The sequence below is a fragment of the Eleutherodactylus coqui genome, chromosome 4, assembly GCF_035609145.1.
Source record: "Eleutherodactylus coqui strain aEleCoq1 chromosome 4, aEleCoq1.hap1, whole genome shotgun sequence".
In the NCBI taxonomy this organism is placed as follows: Eukaryota; Metazoa; Chordata; class Amphibia; order Anura; family Eleutherodactylidae; genus Eleutherodactylus; species Eleutherodactylus coqui.
Window position 1 is genome coordinate 59,716,558 of NC_089840.1, and position 22,112 is coordinate 59,738,669.

A 22,112-nucleotide genomic window follows, 5' to 3' on the forward strand; every position below is an offset into this window, starting at 1 on the left:
ATGCGCTCCAAGTGAGGAACGCAGCCGTTGTTGTTTACGCATGCGCGTCAGGCTCGCTTTAGCCCCTGACAAGGAGAGGCGCATGCGCCTTTGCATGCTGCTCGAGGAATCTGGAAACGGCGCATGCGCGTGGAGGGGGCGGTGAGGGAAATACGTCACGTCGCTGGTCCGCTCGTTACTTTCTCCTCCGTTGGGCTCGCAGAGACGGTTAGACGCCTTGCCGTGCGGTACCGAGTGCCTGACGGGGTGTCTGTCTACACGGAGCGGAGCTACTCGGCAGCAGGTGAGAACGGTTTAGCCTTAGTAGGTCTCAGCTGTGTGGTAGGCCCGAACTGGGGGAGGCCTGCGGGTAGGCCGCAGCGTACAGGGGCTCCTATACAGTGTGGAGGGGTAGTGGATGTTACAGCTTACTGACGGTTTCCACACAGCTCTGGTCGTTGTGGTTCTGTGTGTGTGGGGCTCCCCAGGGGTTCCTGTTGTGATCCGGCCGGAAGTGGCTCAGCAGCCATAATTGCCATCATTATATGGGCTGAAGTGCCCCAGCTGTAAGGTGTGACGGCGACCGTCTGCGTCACGCGTGTGTAAGTGGGTCATACGTGTGTAAGCGGGTCACGTAGAGCGCTGAGGAGTCGGGGCGCGTTCACACCTAGCGGAAATGGCGCAGATATTGTTGTGGATCCCCAGCAGATGGACGGGGTCTAATCTGCTAAAACCCAGGCCATATGGGAACGTTCTCGGTCGTACCTCGACCCGCTACGTAGTCACAGCCCGCGGTACGCGATACCTTCCGGGTTTCTGTTTATCAGATTTTTTTATGCACGTGTAAATGCGCAGTTTATTTGCACGTCTAGAAAAAAAACCGCTCGGCCTCCCATGGATTTAAGCCGTGAATACGTATATTCTGCCCGTCTCCTGCGCGTTTACGCAGCTCATTGGTTTAAATGGACAATTATAGTACATATTATGCGCACGATGGGACGGGCTATTTTTTTTTTTTAAAGCCCGTGAAGAATACGTAGCTGTAATTGAAGTCTGCGTAGGAGTCCGTGCGAATGAGTCTGTGCGCAAAGAACGCGTGCGTCCGGCCAATCGCTGTGTATGGGAGCGGTCCTGTACTGCGCAGGACGGCGTATCTTACGGAAGCTGCTGTGCGCAGTCTAACTGATCTTTTTAAAAAATTTTTTATTTCCTTGCATATGGGTGGTTTGCGCCCATAGCGGGCGATGGACTCTCTTGCGTGTAATACGTGGCAATGCTCGCATATTACACGCGAACTGCATAGAGCAATGTATTTGATTGCGCATTCCGGTGTAGCCCCCGCACACAGCACACGCGTGATACGCGGTAACCGTACACGCCTGCGGCTCCAGCATTGGGCCTCCTGTCCACGAGCCGCCCGAATGCACACAGGCAGTAAATACCACCCATAAACACTGTTTTGAAAAGCGCTATTTCCCGTCCACGGGCGGAAATCAATTGTGATTTTCCGTTCATGGAGGGAAAATCGCAGCATGTTCTATTTCGGCGCGGTTTCCGACTTGAAAGCCGGCTGATTCACAGCTCTTCTGTAATCATCATTCCGCAAAAGCTCATGGATCCGCATCATCGCCTAGTGCCGGTGCGGCATAATCTGTACTGCGTTGGTGCGCCGGCCGGCACGCCCGCAATGCATATCATGAAGAATCTGGACAGGTACGCGGGGTCACCGGCCGGGAACAGGGTCGGGGTCCCGCCTGGCTGTGTGTGTTCGGCCAAGCGCTGCGGGTCTCCTCGCAAGGTTTTCTCGGTGTTAGTAAATGCTGACTCCGCCGGCAGAGACAGCGTATGGGCAGCGAGTGTACTGCGTGTGCCCGTGTCTCTCACAGAGGGGCACAGTGTGTTTTTTTTTGTTTTTTTTTTTAAACACCCTGCTCTTTCATAGCGGAGTTGCGTGGGAAGTCGCCGCCCATACTCAATATGTTGCGTATAGACAGCGCTGCATATGCTGCCCATACAAGTGTATAGGGCGCACGCTGCATTGTACACCGAGAAATAGAGCGTGCCGCCATGTATTTTTCACTTTTTTTTTTTTGCGCTCCATCGAACGTTTTTTTGCACTCTAGCGGATTGTAGGTCGCTGGCGTGAATATGACTGCGCTGCCATGACTGGGAGGGATCGGACTTTCCTTGTGCTTTATTCTACAAGATCTCCACAGATCAGTATTAAGGGTTAATATTTACACATGCAAAGAAATAACAAACAACACAATAAACACCTCTAATTACACAGTTTGTTATCAACAACAAGACAATGTATATGAACAATAGCGTCTGGATGGGGGAGACGGAAACCACATCAGTCACCAGTGGGATTGAATCGCAGAGGATATGGTGTTTGTAACAAATTCTCCTTATTCTAAATACCAAGTGCTATAAAATAGTCCACAGGGGGCGATGAGGGTCCGCGGCTGGAGATGCGCCGAACAAGTGGGTCGCGGGAAGGAACGTTGGTGAATATACATGATATAAAAACAAACCGTAAAATGAATGCCTGTGAGGGTGTAATAACACGACATATAGCATATAACATTTAATATACATCTAATCCTGCAAGCTTTTTGAAAAACCTATTTATAAATATATACAGAAATGATAACCGTTACAGATTATATAGAAATGATATATAGAGTCACAGATGTGTGAACATATATATATATAATGTATACTAATGTTGTGTGTGTGTGTGTGTGTGTATATATATATATATATATATATATATATATATATATATATCTCCTTCAAAATCCAATTTAAAAACATGATAAAATCCTGAAATGATTCTTGAACTTTCTCTAATTGTTCCATTCCTTGTCGTGGCTCTGCTTGCTGATTGTGCCCGGTCATTGGGCAACATCTGCATGAAAAAACCGCTCATTTCTGCGTTGGAATTCGCACATGGATTTTGCCCAGTGACCGGACATAATAGGCATGCAAATCATGGCAGAACCCGTGGATATCGGCAGGTTTTGTTGAGGCAGAATTTGCGGTGATTCCGCCATCTGAATAGACTCTGAGGCCGGTCTGACACGAGTGGATCTGAATTGCGGATTTCACGGTCGCCGTCCACGTTTATGATGCACAGTAAGGGCTTCTACCCACTAGCGGTTTTCTTTTTTAATGCAAATGTTAATGGGACTTTCTAATGTTAAAATCGCATTGCACAAAAATCGCAGAAATACAAACTTGCGATTTTTGTGTGCGATGCATTTTTAACATTCGAAAGTCCCATAGACATCTGCATTAAAAAAAAACCGCTAGTGGGTAGGAGCCCCGAGGCTGCGTCACACGGGACGGATTTGCCGCAGAATTTCTGTACGGCAAATCCGCCCGCGGCTCCTATTCCTGGGGTTAGCCAACTATGTGGACGAGGTTTTGCAAAAATCTCATCCACATGGGGTGGACAATCTGTTGTGGCAGAGCCGGGCGGAACTGGAGATGCGGCGCGGAATTGACAGCCACAGCATGGCAATTCTTTTCTTTTTTTGCCCCCGTTGCTGCCTCTCCAATACCTTCCGGTTCGCTCACACTTGCTGGTAGGTATTGTGCGTTCTATTAGCGAAAGAAAAAAACGCTGCGTTTTACCATGGAATCCGCGCATAGGAGTCTATTGATCTGTAAGGATGCGATTGATCCGCAGTTGGCGGTTCACCTGATGCTCGCTGTTTGCATCGGCTTCCTTGTAAGTTTTAGCTCAGGTTTCCTAGCAACATGCGTAAAAAAAACACCTTGCATACCAATGTATTGGCGTATGTGCAGCGTTTTCACGCACACCCGTAGACAACGATTGGGGCTCTTATCGTGTGTAATATGCGCTGAGATAGAACATGCTGCGTTCTTTTTTTACGTGCGTATTATACGCAATGAATATACGCAAGTGTGAGTGGATCCGTGAAAATCAATCTATTTTCCTTGACTCCATTCAGTGCTTGTAATACGCAATGCGCTTGTGTGACCCCTGCCCTGGGGCTCATTCACATGACCGTGGTTTTGGATTGTATTACGGCCGGGTGACACGCGGTGAATTGAGGCAATGGAAGTAAATAGACTTTCACTGATCTGTTCACATGTGCGCGTAGATGTGCACAAAAAAAGATCGCAGCATTCTCTATTTCACTGCGTGCCACGGAGCGTGAGCGCTATACATTTGTACGGGCAGCGTTTACAACGCTTTACATACGTGACACATTGTTTATGGGTGGCAATTGATACGCAACCCTGCTATGGAACAGAGAGGGGAATTAAATATTAAAAAAGACTTAGTCGCGGTGCGCGGTGGCCACGTGCGAGAGATGCGCTGCCATACCTGGTCTCTGCCGGCTCACACAGACATGTAAAAGCTGCGGGACTCCTCCAGCGCGTTACGGTTGCAGTCGTGTGAATGAGCCCCTGCCTGGCTGTGATCCGTGCCGCAGGCTCTGTGTGACGGTTGGCTGGTTTCTTTTTAGAGAAATTTGAGATGTGAAACTGAAATGTTTCATATTTGGCTTTTGGAAACAAATCGGCGCACAGAGCGAGAGGCGGACGGACCTCGGGTAATAAGAGCAGAGTGACAGATTTGAGTAGCGAACTCCAGCATGAATGGCGCGAGGCTCGTCCACGCCGGCAGGAGACGCGGTTAACCTTTTCCTGTTTCTTTGGTGGGTTTGAAGACCAAAGAAACATAAAGACAGAATTAAACGAGTCTGCTTTGTTCCCCATTGATATTAATAGGTTTAATTAAAACCGCCTAATCCCATTCCATTTCAGTCTTTCAGATGGAACAAATGGCGCAGTCGGCAGCACTATTTGTTACGTTTGAAAAGTGGAGACGTTTAATTCCATTTCTCTGCTCCTCAGACAGAACAGAGAAACGGAAATGCTAAACTGCGCCCAACGGCGGCGCGTCCGAGATGCTGAAGAGGTTCTGCAGTATCTTTAATTTGTCTGTTTTTTAGCCTTGTGTTAAAGGGGTTGTCCCACGCCGAAACGTTTTTTTTTTTTTTTTTTTCCAATAGCCCCCCCCGTTCGGCGCGAGACAAACCCGATGCAGGGGTTAAAAAAGAAACCTGCATAGTGCTTACCTGAATCCCCGCGCTGCGGCGACTTCTTACTTACCTTGTGAAGATGGCCGCCGGGATCTTCTCCCTCGGTGGACCGCAGGTCTTCTGTGCGGTCCATTGCCGATTCCAGCCTCCTGATTGGCTGGAATCGGCACGTGACGGGGCGGAGCTACAAGGAGCCACTCTCCGGCACGAGCGGCCCCATTCAGAAAAGCGATTAGACGCTGAAAATTAGACGGCACCATGGAGACGAGGACGCTAGCAACGGAACAGGTAAGTGAATAACTTCTGTATGGCTCATAATTAATGCACAATGTACATTACAAAGTGCATTAATATGGCCATACAGAAGTGCTTACCCCAACTTTGTTTCGCGGGACAACCCCTTTAAGCGTAAACTACCAATTTAAAAAAAATTTTTTTTTACCCTTATTGCACTTTTACACATGTTCGAGTGCAGGTCTGCGAGGCCCCATTGAAATCAATGGGTGCGTTGTACCGCGATTAGCACGATGCTCGGGGTGCCGCGGTAAAAAGCATCCGTTGTGAGGGCAGCCTTAGGCCGCCTGCACACGGGCGGCAATCCCGCGGCGGGATTTCCGCCGCTCAAAGCCTGCATAGGAGTGCATTACAATACGCACTCCTATGCAGACGGCTGCGGTTTGGCCGCGCGAAATCTCGCGCGGCAAGCAAACCGCGGCATGTTCTATTTTTGTGCGGGGCTCGCAGAGCCTCGCACAGAAACGTCACTCACCCGGCCGCCGGCTCCGGTCTGCGCATGCGCCGGCAGCCGGCACATAAAAGAGCCGGGGCCGCCGGGCGTGGGTGAGTACGCGCTCGTCTCTGCAGGCGCTCTGGTCGGGTCCCGCGGCGAGAATTCTCGCCGCCGGATCCGACCCGCTCGGCTGCAGGCGGCCTTATTCTGTATTTACAAGGGCGGATGCGATATTGGTCTGAGAACCTTGGACGGATGTCGCATTCGTAAACCTGCAATTTTTTTCTGTGATGCGTTTTTGTGAGAGCCACACTGCTGCACGCGCCATTTTTATGCGCATATAAATTGCATGTTTTTCCAATATTTAGAATGGAAAACCGCATCACACTTGTGTGAAGATCGCAGCGAGACGCGAGGCTGACGCGTTTGTTTGGCTAACATGGGAAATGGCAATTCTGGAGCAGGAATATCGCTCATATAAATGCACCATAAAACAAAGGCTGCCGATCTCTTCCTGCACATGAGCCACTTTCATATATGCTCATTATATCTTCTGGAGCTAGAACGGTAACCCTAGTGTTAAAGGGGTTGTTCAGTTGTAAGCTGCTGATGGGGTATCCTTAGGCTAGTTCATCAAGAGTAGATCAATGAGGGTCCATCAACTGCTGGCGCTCCTGTGCACTGAGAAGATTTCTGCAGGAGGCAGACAGCTCTGTTCCCACTATAGTGGCCAGGCTTGATATTGCAGGCCAAGGTCTCATTGAAATTAGTGCGAACTGCAATGCAATGTTTGGACCACTGCGGTGGAAACGAAGCCGTCTGCTTTCCTAGAGGCAGGGAGCTAATAGGATGACAGACCCTGCTGATTGACTGTTGATAGCTTATCTTAAGGACAGCTCATCATTAAGGCCTCTTGTCCACGGGTGATATTTCACTGCATTACCTGCAGCGATAATCCACCGTGGGTAACGCAATGAATGCTTTCCATTGGATAACTATAGAAAGCGCATAGAAAATCAAGGCGATTTTCCGCTCGTGTATAAAATTTACAGCATGCCGCGATTTTCCGCAATGAACCTATCAGAATGATAGGCTCCTTGTGGTAAATTGCAGGGACAACGTGTTCTCCCGCAGTGGTATATTGCAACAGCCGGCCTAGGAGTTTACAACTGGGCAACCCCTTTAACTGCGTGATATGGTATTGATCTCTTAGGCCACCTGTCCACGGCCGCGACGGAATATCGCTAGCGATATTCCTCCGTTGGGGAGGAGGGGGGTAGCACTAAAAGGTCTCAACGATGAGCCCATATTAATGCCGCATGCCGCGATTTTACTCAAGCGGACAGAAAATCACGGTAGGCAGCGCTTTGCATAGTTCTCCTATGGAAAGCGTGGCACGCGAGCTCCACCTGCGATTTATTGCCGCGGATCTCGCAATGACGCCCCACCCGTGTACAGGAGGCCTCAGTGTCATGTTCCAGTAATGTTGTGATATCCCCCGTGCTTCTGTTGCCCAATACTACTTATTCAGTACTTGGAGCTACACTGTCCTACCCAAAGTATTTGGACATCCACTGCACAAGATGCAGACAGTTGGAGGTGCCATAGTTTGTTTTATTTCACTTATGCCTCAATCCAAGGAACTAAAGGCCCGTTTACACGCAATCAATTATTGCTCAAAATTCGTTCAGTGAACGAATTTGAGCGGTAATCGTTACACGTAAACGCGGGCATCGCGCAGTTTTCACTTGAACTGTGGCCTAAACGATCATCATTCAGGATTTTATGCAGTCTAAACGATGGACGATGATCTGAATGATGATCGTTCAGTGCTGAACTGCCGTTGTTAAAGTGAATGGAGAGGGGCGAGGGAAAGCGAGGAGTGAAATCTCCTTCAGCTGCCCCGGCCCCCTGCTGGCCGCTCTGTGAGCGAGCCAGAGCCATGGTTTGCCCGACATTCGTCCAGTGTAAATGGGCCTTATCTTTGCGTCTAAATGGGCCTTTAGAGTTTACATGTGGCATTGTTAGTTTTCATGGTCTCAGCCCGTTGGTTGTATTGACAAGAACAACGATATGCTGCTGACAATGGGGTAATACTCTGGGAATGGTGAACAATACTTCCAGCAGGACAACGCGCCTTGTCACAAATCCACTGCTGCTTTATGTTGGTTTGAGCATATGCACGTTCCATGATTGGACCGGCTCCCACGATGTGGGACACAACGGAGTGGGGAGTATAGGCTTATTTGTATTGTTGCCACATGGGGGACTGGATACACAAATTGTGGACGTCAGATTACTCGTTTAACCCCTTAGTGACAGACGTATAGTGTTTTTACGTCCCGCAGATGCAAGACATGTATGAAGGGCAATCACAGGGCGACCTACCTTCATACATCCCAGGTGCCGACTGTTCCTTATAGCCAACACCCGGCGGCCAAGGCTGTGATAAGCTGCCACTGCTCATTGGGGCTGTTAACCCTTTAAGCATTTAAATTCCCTGAACGATGTTCGTGGATCCTGTACAGCCCCCCCCCCCCCCCCCCCCCCGCAATGAGATCACAGGAAGCCGTGTGGGTGTGATGGCAGCCAGGGGGCCTTCTAAAAGGCCCCAGTGCTGTCATGGCAGAATGCCTACCAAGCTCTCCCCGTGAGGTGGCTTGATAGACTGTCTGTCAGATCGCTACGGCATTAAATCATACTGCAGGAGCGATCAAAGCATCGCAAATTGTGGTCCCCTAGGGGGACTAAAAAAAAAAAGTAAAAACAAGATCAATAAAGTTTTACTAATTGCAAAAAAAAAAAAAGTTTTAAATCGCCCCCCTTTTGCCATATTTATAATAAGATTCTAAACCATAAAACAAAAATACATATTTGGTATCGCCGCATCCGTAAAAGTCCAATCTATCAAAATAACGCATTATTTACCCCACACGATGAACGTCGCCAGGAGTGCACTTTTTTGGTCACCCCTTCTCCAAGAAAAAATTCAATAAAAAGTGATCAGAAATTTGTAGGTATTCCGAAATGGTACCAACGCAAACTACGTGTCCTGCAAAAAATGAGCCCCTGCGCAGCTATGCTGAGAGTAAAATAAAAAAGCTATTGCGCACAGAATATGGCGGCAAAAAACTTAACATCTTTGAAAAAAAACTGTACAGCAAAAAAAACAACAAAAAAACTGTTTATCATGGTAGTAATCGTACTGCCCCATAGAACACAGTTATGTCACTTTTGTTGCAGTTTGTGTGCCGTAGAAACAAGATGCACCAAAACATGGTGGAATTATTTATTTATATTTTTTCCATTTCTCTCTACTTAGAATTTTTTAACATTTTTTTAGTACATGATATGGTGCATTAAATAGCATTGAAAAATACAACTCGTCCCGCAAAAAACAGGCCCTTAGACATGTACAGTATGGATAAATGAAAAGCTTTACGATTTTTTCAAAAGGGGGGAGGAAAAATCGAAAATAGAAATAAACAAAAAAGCTCAGTCACTGAGGGGTTAACATATGTAAATATACGCTGCTTTTGATTTTTGCTCAGGTGTTCAGTTACTTTTGGTAGAATACTGTATATGCAGATCGCCCAAGAGCCACGTCTGGCTTCCAAGCACTGGCTAGGGAAGACTCTCCTAAGATGTATCTTCTCCTGTGTAAGGCAGTGGGAGAACATAGTCTACACGGTATTGTATAATTAGGAACAGGTGTTGTAGGAATGTCCTAACGACAATAATATTGATCAGCAGGACCATGTCAGACTTTGTGGAAAGTGAAGCAGAGGAATCTGAGGAAGAATACGACAATGATGGGGAGGTGGTACAGAGATCCAGCAAGAAGTTTGTTGAAGACGACGATGGTAAGTAGAATAGGTCATAAAATGCTTCCTGACAAGAAGCTCTTTTAATTTCAGACTAATTACTAACACTTCCATTATTAAAGCACTTTTTTTCCTTTCTAGGTTTACCACAGATGATGGACTGCATTTGATAGTATATTAAAGGGGTTTTCCCTTCAATGTGTGTGAAATCACGAAAATAAAATGCATTCACCCATAAGTTTATTTCCAAAATTCTCTGTTCTCCTGATTTTGCAGATATTGATTCCTCTGTGCTCTGGTTGTTTATTGCTTGTTGCCATGGAAACAGACTATCTTTCTTCAGATGGGCCACCAGAGCATAGCAGTATTTGGTGGCCCATCCGAAAGTTAGTGTGCGTGCGCTTCCGAGATTCCGTCCACCAGATTTAGATGACAGAAGTGTGCAAGCGCCGGCCTCCTCTGCTCTTTCCTTGTATAGAAGTGGTCTGTTTCCCTGGCAACGAGCAGTAAACAACCACCGCATAGGAATCAAAATCTGGAGAACGGAGCATTTTGGAAATAAAAATCTCATGGGTGAATGCATTGCTTTGGGATTTCAAACGCATTGAAATAGGATTCCTGAGATGAGAATACCCCATTAATATTCTTGCCATTAGTAGTCGCAACTTTTCACCCATCTTTGGTGAAGTCCATTATAAAATTTAAGAATTTAGGTAATGTCACCCATGCTGAAGTTGGTTTGTGGTTCTAGGGTACACATGCTCCTTATTGCTAATGACTCCTCCAGATTGCATAGATTTTTAACAATGAGTTAATTTCAGTTTTATTTTTTGCTTCATCCAGATGAAGAGGAGGAGGATGAAAATCCAGACGAACAGGATGAACAAGGAAATTTAAAAGACTTTATCAATGACGATGATGATGAGGAAGAAGAGGAGGAGGAAGAGGATGCAGGGAGTGAGTCTGGAGGCTCAGACGATGAAATCGGCCACAAAGTTAGAAAGCGCAGTAAGTGTGTACTGTAATGGCGGGTATAGGCAAGTCCACACAGTGAAAAAATATGCAAATCTGTTAGTGGATTTTGCCATGAATCCGCTGCAAAATTCAAATGTTACACGTGTGTTTCATCCCTCTACATTGAAAGGGATGCAAATCCACAGGAGAAATAGACATGCTGCAGATTAAAAAATCCAAACCGCAGGTCAATTTTTTTTTTTAGCTGAAAAAAAAACCAAAACAATGCTCCTCTGCAGCATTATTCATTTGTATAGAATGTACCTTGATTGGTGTAAGGAGTAGGTGTAAAAAAATAAAAACCTTTATTAAGTTGCATTTTTCTTCCCATATACTTAAAGCATTTGATGACCGGCTGGAAGATGACGACTTTGATCTCATTGAAGAAAACTTGGGTGTTAAAGTGAAACGTGTAAGTACAGTATTTTACTACTTTGTTTTTATTGCCAACATGTTCCTAGTAAAGATTGTACTGCTGTATAATGATAGTCCCTTAAAGGGAACCTGTCAGCAACTGAGCCTCATAAACTACGTTATGGGGCTTGGGGCCCGACCACGCTGTCTTACTGTACAGTTTAACATACAAAGCGCAGAAATGTGTCCTGGACTGATTGCAGGTCTCCGAACTTGGAGCATCATATGCATGTATGATTCTCAGAGTTTTGGTCCGGAGACTGGCAGTCAGGCTGGGACACAAGTCTGCATTCCATAGTAAAATGGATGGTGCAGAAGACACTGTGGTCGGGCCCTCAAAACTGAGGGAACAGTAGTGGTCCGGGGAGCTGATTTCTGCACTCACTTACTGGGTCTCCCGGTCCAATGTTGTGCCGCAGAAATATCCGCGCATGCACACATTGTGACTACTTTCAGAAGGCTGTATGCGCACGTTGTTCTCTATGGGGAGAGTGTGTACACATAGCCTTCTGAAAAAAATCGCACTGCGTGCGCGTGCTGGTTTCTCAGGTGCACAGTGCTCAAACTGGGGACCTGGTGAGTATAATATGCAGCTCCCTGGAACCCCCATTTTCTCACCTTGGAGCTCCACAAGGCAGTTTATAGGGCTTAAAAGTACTGCCAAGTTCCTTTTTAAGGGCATACAGTATGTTTTATTACGGCATCATTTAAATGTCCAGAAGTGATACTGGATTTCCCCTGCTGTATCCTATGTAGTCAGTTGGAGCTTTATGGCTATTCTTAGAGAAGAGATTGTCAGACAAGCCCTTTTAACTGCATTTTTTTTTTCAGTTAAGCTCTGTGAAATAAGTTGGTGCTATACAAATAAATGTTGTTAGTTTACTTTGCTTTTGAAGTGCAAAACATGATTTGTATGCATCTGTATTATTGTAATTGGCCATTTTTCCAATACAGCAAAAATTTAGGAGAGTGAAAAAAATGTCAGATGATGAAGACGAAGAGGAAGATGCTGGAAAAGAGGAACATGAAAAAGAGGCCATTGCTGAGGAAATCTTCCAAGATGGTGAGGATGAGGATAGGCTTGACTCGGGTGATCAGCCAGTTATAGCTGCTGAAGAAGAAGAGGAGGAGGAAGAGGAAGAATCTGGTAGGCATTTTTATTAATGCTGTTTTTAGTTTTGAATGTGAAGTTTTGGAGACCAGATCTGGAGAACACCCTTTCTTATGTTACAGACATTGATGATTTCATTGTTGATGACGACGGACAGCCACTGAAAAAACCAAAGTGGAGGAAGAAGCTTCCAGGATATGCTGACGCGTAAGTAGTAGTTTTGGTGGAACAAAATATTTTCTTTTTTCACTTTTCAGTGACTGGATAGGCAGATTGCTAGCAAAGAAAGTAAGGCTGCCTGTCCACGTGCGTTGCGGTATCCCGCGACGGAGATTTGCCGCGGGATACCACCGCTCGATAGCAGGAACCAGCAGACTGATCTCTGCTGTCAGCCTATCTGACAGCTAAGCTGACCGCGGAGAATCGTGGTATATTTGCAGTATGCTGTAAATTGCCGCCCCCAAGCGGAGAATCGCAATGAGCTTTCACTGCGTTCCCTGCGGCTGGATTATCGCCGCAGGGAACGCAATTCAAACCCGCCCTGTGGACAGGCAGCCTTATGCAAAAACACTCCGTATAGTAATGTAACAAGGTTCAGAGTATTGGTGTCTTAAAGGGGTTGTCCCGCGGCAGCAAGTGGGGTTATACACTTCTGTATGGCCATATTAATGCACTTTGTAATGTACATTGTGCATTAATTATGAGCCATACAGAAGTTATCAAAAGTTATTCACTTACCTGTTCCTTTGCTGGCGTCCTCGTCTCCATGGTTGCCGTCTAATTTTCGCCGTCTAATGGCCAAATTAGACACGCTTGCGCAGTCCGGGTCTTCTCCTTTTCTCAATGGGGCTCCGTGTAGCTCCGCCCCGTCACGTGCCGATTCCAGCCAATCAGGAGGCTGGAATCGGCAATGGACCGCACAGAAGCCCTGCGGTCCACCGAGGGAGAAGATGCCGGCGGCCATCTTCAGCAGGTAAGTAAGAAGTCACCGGAGCGCGGGGATTCAGGTAAGCGCTGTCCGGTGTTCTTTTTTAACCCCTGCATAGGGGTTGTCTCGTGCCGAACGGGGGGGTTGAAAAAAAAAAAAACCCCCCGTTTCGGCGCGGGACAACCCCTTTAAGTAGTACAGTCTAAGTCTACCCTTCTCCTGTTTCTCGTCCGCTTCTGAGTAGTATATAGTGTATGTTTTGTCGGATCTCGCACTGAGAGGTTTCTACTATATTTACCAATGGGCAGTTCAAATGCTCTGCGAGTGTGTATTTTACTGCTGACGTCCGTAATCAAACAAATGTCAGGCAGTCTGGATGACATTGACCTTTGGTCTGTACAATAACTCGTGATGTTGCCCAGTGGTTGAAGTGAAGTCATGTGGTTAACTGCACCGTTCACAGTAGGGGCTAATCTAGACAGAAGAATCACTATTACGAAGTGCTACGCATAATAATAAAAACTAGATTTTCCAGAGCGTTTCTTTAAGTTAATCACTTAAGGAGAAAAGAATGTTCTGCAAATTCAGTGACGCACCAAGGAGTGACCCCTATACCCCTTAGAAATCTAATAGCATTATGTGCTTCCTTAGCTAGATTGAAAGCATTTGAGCATGTATTCCACAACTTTATGGGTAATTAGCAGAGGGATGCATATATATGGGTAGTGTTGGCTTCCTTTTGTATATGTTCTTAGCATTTTTTTCCTCTTTCAGTGCTTTGCAGGAAGCTCAGGAGATCTTTGGTGTAGATTTTGATTATGAAGAGTTTGAAAAATACAATGAAGATGATGAGGAAATGGAGGAGTATGAATATGAGGATGAAGAAGCAGATGGAGAAACTCGTGTCAGACCCAAGAAAACCGCTAAGAAGCGTGTGAGCCGGCGCAGCATCTTTGAAATCTATGAGCCAAGTGAATTAGAGAGCAGTCACTTAACTGACCAAGACAATGAGATCCGGACCACAGACCTGCCAGAAAGATTCCAGGTAAATTGCTTAGAAGACAGTAAAATGGTGGTACTAGTGATTCATTTAAGCATTACCACCCAGTTTGTTAATCCACCAATTTTTTATTTAATTGTAATAGTGTGGACATTTTTTAATATTTTTATTTCTTTTTTTCAATTTTCTGTAGCTGCGGACCATGGCAGTAAAATCTGCCGAAGATGATGAACTGGAGGAAGAAGCTGACTGGATCTACAGGAATGCATTTTCAACGCCGACTATCTCTCAACAGGTAGTTTTTATATTAAAAACTCTTAACGAGTTTGTCTAGGGTTGAACATGGCTGATTTCTTTCAAAGACAGGGCCACCCTTATCTAAAGGATTTTATATGATATTGCAGCTAAGCTTCATTGAAATGAATGGAAGTTAAACTGCAATACTGGACACAACCCGTGGACAAGAGTGGCATTGTTTGGAAGAAACCGGCTATGTTTTCATAACCTTAGAAACCCCTTGAAGCAACCTCCACACACTCCCCCCAGCGTATAGCAGCCATTCTGATCTGTCTGTCTGCCTCCATAGCATAAGAGCTGGATCCGTAAAGTAATTTCCCAATTTGACTGATACATCTGTAGTTATAGAAATGCTTGGAGATCAGAATTCATTAATAGTTAGTAGCAGTTGCATGACAATTGTCATTTAATCCAGGTTTTAAAAAAATGTGTATGTGTTTGTTTGGTAGAATTTCCTTTTTTTTTTTTTTTTTTTTTTTTCTTTTTCTATTTCTTACTTTTGGGTAAGCCCTTTTAACTTTGGTTTGTTTAAGTCTCAGTAATCATAGCATGCCCACCCCCTCCAAGTTGTCACAGCAAAGCTTCCTCCCCTCATGTGTTGCAGTCTCCGGTAGCACTAGGTTACTAGCAAGCAACCTGTTGCCGTCGATGACCGCATTCAACACCAGATTGAAACATGTGGGCCCCTTGAACATAGAGAATAAAAACTACTTATTTTCTTGCCCAGATGTAGGACCTTGCATTTCTTTGTTAAATGCCATTCTGCTAGTTGCCACCCACTGTTCAAGCTTGTCTAGATCTTTTTGAATCCTTATTCTCTCTTCTCTAGTGTTAGCTATATTCCTAGCTTTGTGCTGTGAGCAAATTCGATCAGTTTCACCTTAATTCCCTCCTCCAGATCATTTATAAAAATGTTGACCAACACTGGGCCTAGGACAGAGCCTTGTGGTTCTCCACCTGACATTCTTCCAATTGGATGTGCAGCCATTTACGACCACTCAGAGTACAATCACTAAGCCAGTTGTGAATCCACCTAACAGTTGCCTTGTCAATACAATATTTGTAATTTTTTGAGTAAGGATGGTATGAGATACTTTGTCAAGATATACTATATCTACCCCATTTCCCTGATCAACCCAGTCAGGGATTCTGTCATAGAAGGAAATGAGATTCGTCTGGCATGACTTGTTTGTTAGAAAACCTATGCTGGCTCTGGTTAATTACTCCATTCTTCTGCAAGTACTTGCATATACGCTGTAATTTGTTCAAAGATCTTACCCGGTATAGAAGTCAGGCTCACAGGCCTGTAGTTTCCTGGATCCAGCTTCTTCCCTTTTTATTAAGATGGCAACCACATTTGCCCTTTTCCAACCTTCTGGGACTTCTCCTGTTCTTCAGGAATTTTCAAAGATTACGGCGAGTGGTTCAGCAATTACCTCTGCTGCTTTCTTTAGTATCCGATTCATCTGGACCTGGAGACTTGAATTCCCTTCTTTCCATTTGATAAATTTATTTTTCTTCCATTGTAGCATGTTTACGTTTCTGTGTTCATCCATCCTGGCCTCTTTTTTTTTTTTTTTTTTTTTTTTTTTTTTTTTTTTTTTAATGCTTCCCATTCTTCCATCTTTTAGGGATTAACAATTGTGCTTTGAGAATCACCTTTTGCAATATTTCCCAACATTTTTGGACATTTCTGTCCTTAAGAACATCCAGACATTTGGATCTGTCCTTCCCTCTTTCTAAATTCATTAAAATCTGCCTTTCTGAAATCCAACCTTGAGGTCTGAGTTTTCTCAGGTCTTCCTCCCCTTGATATCCAAAATTCAAGGCCAGCATGATCCCTGCCTCCTAAGGTCCCAGCCACCCTTACTTCCTGAACCATTTCCTGCATCTTAGTAAGAATTGGGTCCAATGATAGCAGATCTCCTTGTTTTATCTTCTGTCTTTTGGAAGATATGGTTGTGAGCAAAACAGTACAGAAGTAAATGGGTTTAAATATTTTGTAACCACCTGCATGTCGTAAATGTATTTGAATAACCCCATAGTAACCCGTTTACTACCTTCCTACATTAGGAAAGCTGTGATTATTTGGAACGAAGTCAAGTTGGTAGCAACTTCGGCCGCAAGGGACCAAGCACCATACAGAAAATCAGAGAAGCTTTGAATTTCATGAGAAATCAACACTTTGAGGTATGTAACGTTCACCAGACAGTTTCAAGCTATATGATAACCGTGCACTAATTAAATATCATAGTTTTTTGGTTTAGCAGAGAATGTCTTGTTCATAATAAATCTCTATTCCAGGTACCGTTTATTGCATTTTATAGAAAAGAGTATGTGGAACCAGAGCTGAACATCAATGACTTATGGCGCGTCTGGCAGTGGGATGAAAAGGTAAGTTCTCATAGAACATGGATTAATTAAATATATAATCTCTACTTTTTTTTTTTTTTAATGTGAGGCCTTTTAACATTTACCTATTACTTCTAGTGTGAATACATGGGTCCCTTCCTTTCACTAATGGTTTACCGCCACATACAGCAATCAAAATAGTTCAATTTTTTTTTATTTTATTTGTTTTAGTAAAGTTATAAAAACATGTAGCGGCCAAAGCTAAAAGTGAATGTCAGAAGACGTCCCTGGATTATATAGGCTCTCTTCGCATTCTGTTAAGAGAGCTACTATGGAGATAAACCTCAGGAGACTCTCCTGACATACACCTGCAACAGACAGTATTAGACATCATTGTAAAACAACAAAACCAAACTAGACAACATGGCATAAGATTTTTATATTGTATACCTTTTTATAAAATGGCTCGGCCTACCACAATTTCCATTCCGCGAGGGGAAAAAAAAGTATACTAACTGAGGCAAAAGAACACAAGGCGAGTCATTGGGAGTCTGGATGCATTCAGTGTAAATGTCTAAAGTTTTCCTGGCGCATACACTGAAGGTATAGCCAAAATGTGACGCTGATAGTCCCTTACCCCTCATACCGTGCAATAAAGTTAGCTTGTATTAAACCTTTCAAAAAGATAGAACTAGGAAATTAGGATACAAATTCCATAGTTTTGCCAGATCTTAAAAAAAAAATAAAGTAAAAAAAAAATCTGTTTCAGTCTGTTTAATCGAATTGTGAATTTTATTATGCTAATTAAAGAAATGTGCAATCAGTTAGTTTCTGCAAGTATACTTATATTTTTTTCCCCCTGTTGTATCATAGTGGACCCAGCTGAGGGTAAGAAAGCAAAATCTGATGCGTCTGTTTCAGAAGATGCAAGCCTATCAGTATGAGCAGATCTCCGCTGATCCCGACAAGCCACTGGCAGATGAAATAAGGCCCTTGGATACTACAGATATGGAGAGGTGACTGTCAACCACTCCCCCCCCCCACATTGTTTAAATAAACTTTAAAGAGCACCAATTGGCTCCCCTGACTGATGATGATGACGGCGACTAGAAATTTTTGTCATTTCTCTGATCTTTATGAATGAGTTGACAACTGGATGTTACCGTTCCTCTCATGAAAGTGGTGTGTCCCTACCCAGTCTGTTACTGTCAGCTCTGATTGGACAAACTCAGACTGTATGGACACGCCCCAACACACTTATCGGCTTATTCATAAATTTCTAGGAGGTGCAATAGAGTTCTAAGAAAAGATGCTCCAATAATGTTTATGGGGAGTACGAGTATTTACTGAGTTATATGGCTCAGGAGAACATTATTTGTGAAGTAATCTGAATAAACTCACTATTTATGTAGGTTGAAAGATGTTCGGTCAATGGATGAACTGAGGGATGTCTATAATCACTTTTTGCTGTACTATGGAAGAGATATTCCAAAAATGCAGAATGCTGCCAAATCCAGCCAGAAGAAACTGAAACGAATCCCTGAGGAGGGCGAGGAGGAAGGTTTGTGATTTCCAAGATATCATTAGTGTGAGAGAGTCTTCTACTGTTCTCTGGTTACTGAGGAATGTCTGCGATTAGGAGGGTGATATCAAGTGCTGTATTTTGATCCAGCTCTTCGCCAGATCTTTGTGCTCATGCACTGAACTGATTTGTGCAGGAAACGGACAGCTCCTTTCTCACTGCAGTGGCCAGGCTTAGTATTGCTAACTAAGTTTCTATTCACCTCAATAGTAGCTTTGCTTGTAATAGCAAGCCTGCTTACTGAAGTGGGAACAGAGCTGTCTGCTTTGCTGCAGAAAATAACGGAGTGCACTGGCCTAGAGAAGAGCTGAAGATCCAGGACTGTGGACCCTGCTGATCTATTATTGGCCTACCCTAAGGATGGACCATCAGTAGTTTACAACCAGACAACCCCTTTAACATTTTTGTATGTGGAGGTAATTTTTTTAGTTTTGTTTTTATGTGCGTAAACATTTAAATATTTTTCTTACATTGCACTTTAGGAGCAGAAGCTGCAGAACAAGAAGATGAGGAGCAAAAAGGTCCAGAGCTGAAGCAGGCTTCACGTAGAGATATGTATTCTATCTGCCAAAGTGCTGGTCTGGGTACGTGGTTTCACGGATTATTCAAATCAATTGCAACCATTTTGACTGCTGAATAAACTATCAGCAATGCTGTTTTGAAACTTGCCTTAGTGACCTGTGTGTCCTGTAGAAGCTGGGCAAGGTGTGGTGCAGAGCCTGCTCTTTGTCAACGTATGCAGATCCTTGTAAAGTAAATCCATGGGAGTTACTTAAAGACTTAAAGGGGTTGTCTCGCGAAACCAAGTGGGGTTATACACTTCTGTATGGCCATATTAATGCACTTTGTAATGTACATCGTGCATTAAATATGAGCCATACAGAAGTTATTCACTTACCTGCTCCGTTGCTAGCGTCCCCGTCGCCATGGATCCGTCTAATTTCGCTGTCTTCTGGCGTTTTTAGACGCGCTTGCGCTGTGCGGTCTTCTGCCTGGTGAATGGGGCCGCTCGTGCCGGAGAGCTGGTCACCGCATCGTCATCGTAGCTCCGCCCCGTCACGTGTGCCGATTCCAGCCAATCAGGAGGCTGGAATCGGCAATGGAACGCACAGAGCCCATGGTGCACCATGAGAGAAGACCCGCGGTGCACCATAGGAGAAAACCGCAGTGCATCCCTGGGAAAGGACCGGCGGCCATCTTAGGGAGAAGATTTTTTAAACTCCTTATTTCGTCGGATCGGTGAGTAGCAAGTGGTTTAAAAAAACGCTTTAATTTGCTATTTTATGCCAGGGGGGGTGACAGGGGGAATGGGGTAAGGTAAAATTTTGATGCTTGCCGCGAGACAACCCCTTTAAGCTAAACATGGATGTTGGACAGCTATCGGCAGTTAAAATTAAATCTTAAAATTTGTCAGATTCTCCTTAAAGGGGTTGTCCCGCGCCGAAACGGGTTTTTTTTTTTTTTTTTCAATAGCCCCCCCGTGCGGCGCGAGACAAACCCGATGCAGGGATAAAAAAACAAAAAAAACAAACCAGATAGTACTTACCCGAATCCCCGCGGTCCGGCGTCTTCATACTTACCTTGTGAAGATGGCCGCTGGGATCTTCACCCTCGGTGGACCGCAGGGCTTCTGTGCGGTCCATTGCCGATTCCAGCCTCCTGATTGGCTGGAATCGGCACACGTGACGGGGCGGAGCTACGAGGAGCCGCTCTCCGGCACGAGCGGCCCCATTCAACAAAGGAGAAGACCGGACTGCGCAAGCGCGTCTAATCGGGCGATTAGACGCTGAAGATTAGACGGCACCATGGAGACGGGGACGCTAGCAACGGAACAGGTAAGTGAATAACTTCTGTATGGCTCATAATTAATGCACAATGTATATTACAAAGTGCATTAATATGGCCATACAGAAGTGTATAACCCCACTTTGTTTCGCGGGACAACCCCTTTAAGAATATGAAGTATAATACAAGCTACTTCAGTACTCAGAGGTATTCCCATCTCACAAGCTGATGTCATATTACTAGTATATGCTGTCATTTTGTGATCACTGGAACCCCCACCAATCCTGATTCTGCACTCCCTTCAGTCTTTCTCTGCACAGCGGCACCGTTGCCACCCTGCTGTTCAGGAAAACTGTACCACAGCTCCCTTCAAGTGAGTTGGTTTTGCTGCAGTTTCATGCACTGCTGGGAGTGCTACTGTGAAGCTAAAAACTGGGAAGGGGGTCAGCGCTAATTCAACACTTCATTTTCAGGGTGGGTTCCAGTGCTCAGATTCTTACCAATCACTTTATAAGATGGGAATACACCATTAACACTAATGTTCACAGCCTCATCTCATGTGTCTTTATGCTTTTTATAGATGGTTTGGGAAAGAAGTTTGGGTTGACACCAGAGCAGTTTGGTGAGAATTTGCGGGACAGTTACCAGCGTCATGAGACTGAGCAATTTCCAGCAGAACCTTTAGAACTCGCTAAAGATTATGTGTGCAGGTAAGCATGTGGTTCAGTTATTCATTACTTGATGCCTATGATTGAGCTGTTTTTTTTTTTTTTTTTCATTGTACAATGCCAAATAAAATAAGCAATTTGCGATTAAGGGGAATATTTATTGGGTGTCTTCGTCATCAGACAGATGTACTTGAGTACTTTTGCATTAGTTTGCTTATAAAACTATTCTTTCTTGTAGTCAGTTCACCACGCCTGAGGCAGTGCTGGAAGGAGCCCGATACATGGTTGCCCTGCAGATTGCTAGGGAACCATTGGTCAGGCAGGTTCTGCGGCAAACATTCGAGGAAAGGGGAAAGATAAATATTGTTCCAACCAAAAAAGGCAGGAAGGTAAGTGTTTTGTTACAATTAAATTGCTAAATAGATATTTTTTGTAAATAAATGTCCTTTTGTGTATGAAAACTAATTCGGATAAAGGATTTAATATTGTCATTCGAGATGAGCGAGCACGCTCGGTAAAGGCAGAGACTCGAGCGAGCATCGCTCTTCTCGAGTAACTGCATACTCCTCCTAGCAAATGCGGGGGTGAGCAGGGGGGAGAGAGATCTCTCCCCTCCGCTCCACCCACCCCCATCCCCCTTCCCGCATTTGCCAGGACGAGTATGCAGTTACTTGAGAAGAGTGATGCTCGCTCGAGTATCTGCCTTTACCGAGCGTGCTCGCTCATCTCTAGTAGTCATTGATTTCTACAATACTGGAAGGTGGAATCCAGTTACTATGGGTGACTGACACTTTTTGTTTCATGCATAACACCCTCACCCCACATAACACTAATATCATTTTCCTTTTACATTTTGTGAGCGGCCTAATGATACTTTTGTTTCCAGTAATTGAAGAGTGGGCTTTTGTTTGTAATCGATTATGATCAACTGTCTTTGTTTCTTGGCTGTGTCATTGGGGGACACAGAGAAGACCTTGCTTATAGTTCCTGCCACTAGAAGGTGACACTAAGCAAAGGAAGATTTGACTCCTACAGCTAAATTGTTTTTAGCTTGGTCTCCATAGGAAGAAGCCGTGTGTGGTTACTTTTTTTTTTTTTTTTTGGGGGGGGGGGGGGCTATCCTCCTACTTGGGGGTGGCTTTCCTTGGGTTATCCCATGTGGGAAATTCCACTCATTGGCGCTCAAGTTCGGCCACCAAATGATTAGCAGAGACCCACTTCTGGGAAAGAGATTTCCACTTATGGCGAGTGGTCTCGCCTCTGTTTTCCCCTTGCCTTTCATTCTGGATGCCATTTTTTCCTGTGACTCCTGTGTTCCACAGGTTGGGGGGGATCCTTCTGGAC

General features: G+C 44.8%; 1 protein-coding gene across 2 annotated transcripts in view; it reads left to right on the forward strand.

The window, feature by feature from the left end:
* The first annotated feature begins 139 nt into the window (after nucleotides 1-139).
* Nucleotides 140-22,112, forward strand: part of SUPT6H (SPT6 homolog, histone chaperone and transcription elongation factor) — a 41,765-nt gene continuing 19,792 nt past the window's right edge. The window contains exons 1-15 of one of the 2 annotated variants that reach the window (XM_066599549.1): nucleotides 140-283; nucleotides 9,544-9,656; nucleotides 10,461-10,625; nucleotides 10,973-11,043; nucleotides 12,000-12,192; nucleotides 12,279-12,363; nucleotides 13,859-14,129; nucleotides 14,278-14,379; nucleotides 16,455-16,571; nucleotides 16,686-16,775; nucleotides 17,607-17,749; nucleotides 18,146-18,294; nucleotides 18,798-18,899; nucleotides 20,681-20,810; nucleotides 21,007-21,157. In XM_066599549.1, coding sequence (XP_066455646.1) covers nucleotides 9,551-9,656; nucleotides 10,461-10,625; nucleotides 10,973-11,043; nucleotides 12,000-12,192; nucleotides 12,279-12,363; nucleotides 13,859-14,129; nucleotides 14,278-14,379; nucleotides 16,455-16,571; nucleotides 16,686-16,775; nucleotides 17,607-17,749; nucleotides 18,146-18,294; nucleotides 18,798-18,899; nucleotides 20,681-20,810; nucleotides 21,007-21,157 — 1,875 coding nt within the window. In that variant the 5' untranslated portion in view covers nucleotides 140-283; nucleotides 9,544-9,550. The remainder of the gene's footprint in view (nucleotides 284-9,543; nucleotides 9,657-10,460; nucleotides 10,626-10,972; nucleotides 11,044-11,999; nucleotides 12,193-12,278; nucleotides 12,364-13,858; nucleotides 14,130-14,277; nucleotides 14,380-16,454; nucleotides 16,572-16,685; nucleotides 16,776-17,606; nucleotides 17,750-18,145; nucleotides 18,295-18,797; nucleotides 18,900-20,680; nucleotides 20,811-21,006; nucleotides 21,158-22,112) is intronic. The other variant, XM_066599548.1, reaches the window with a different exon arrangement.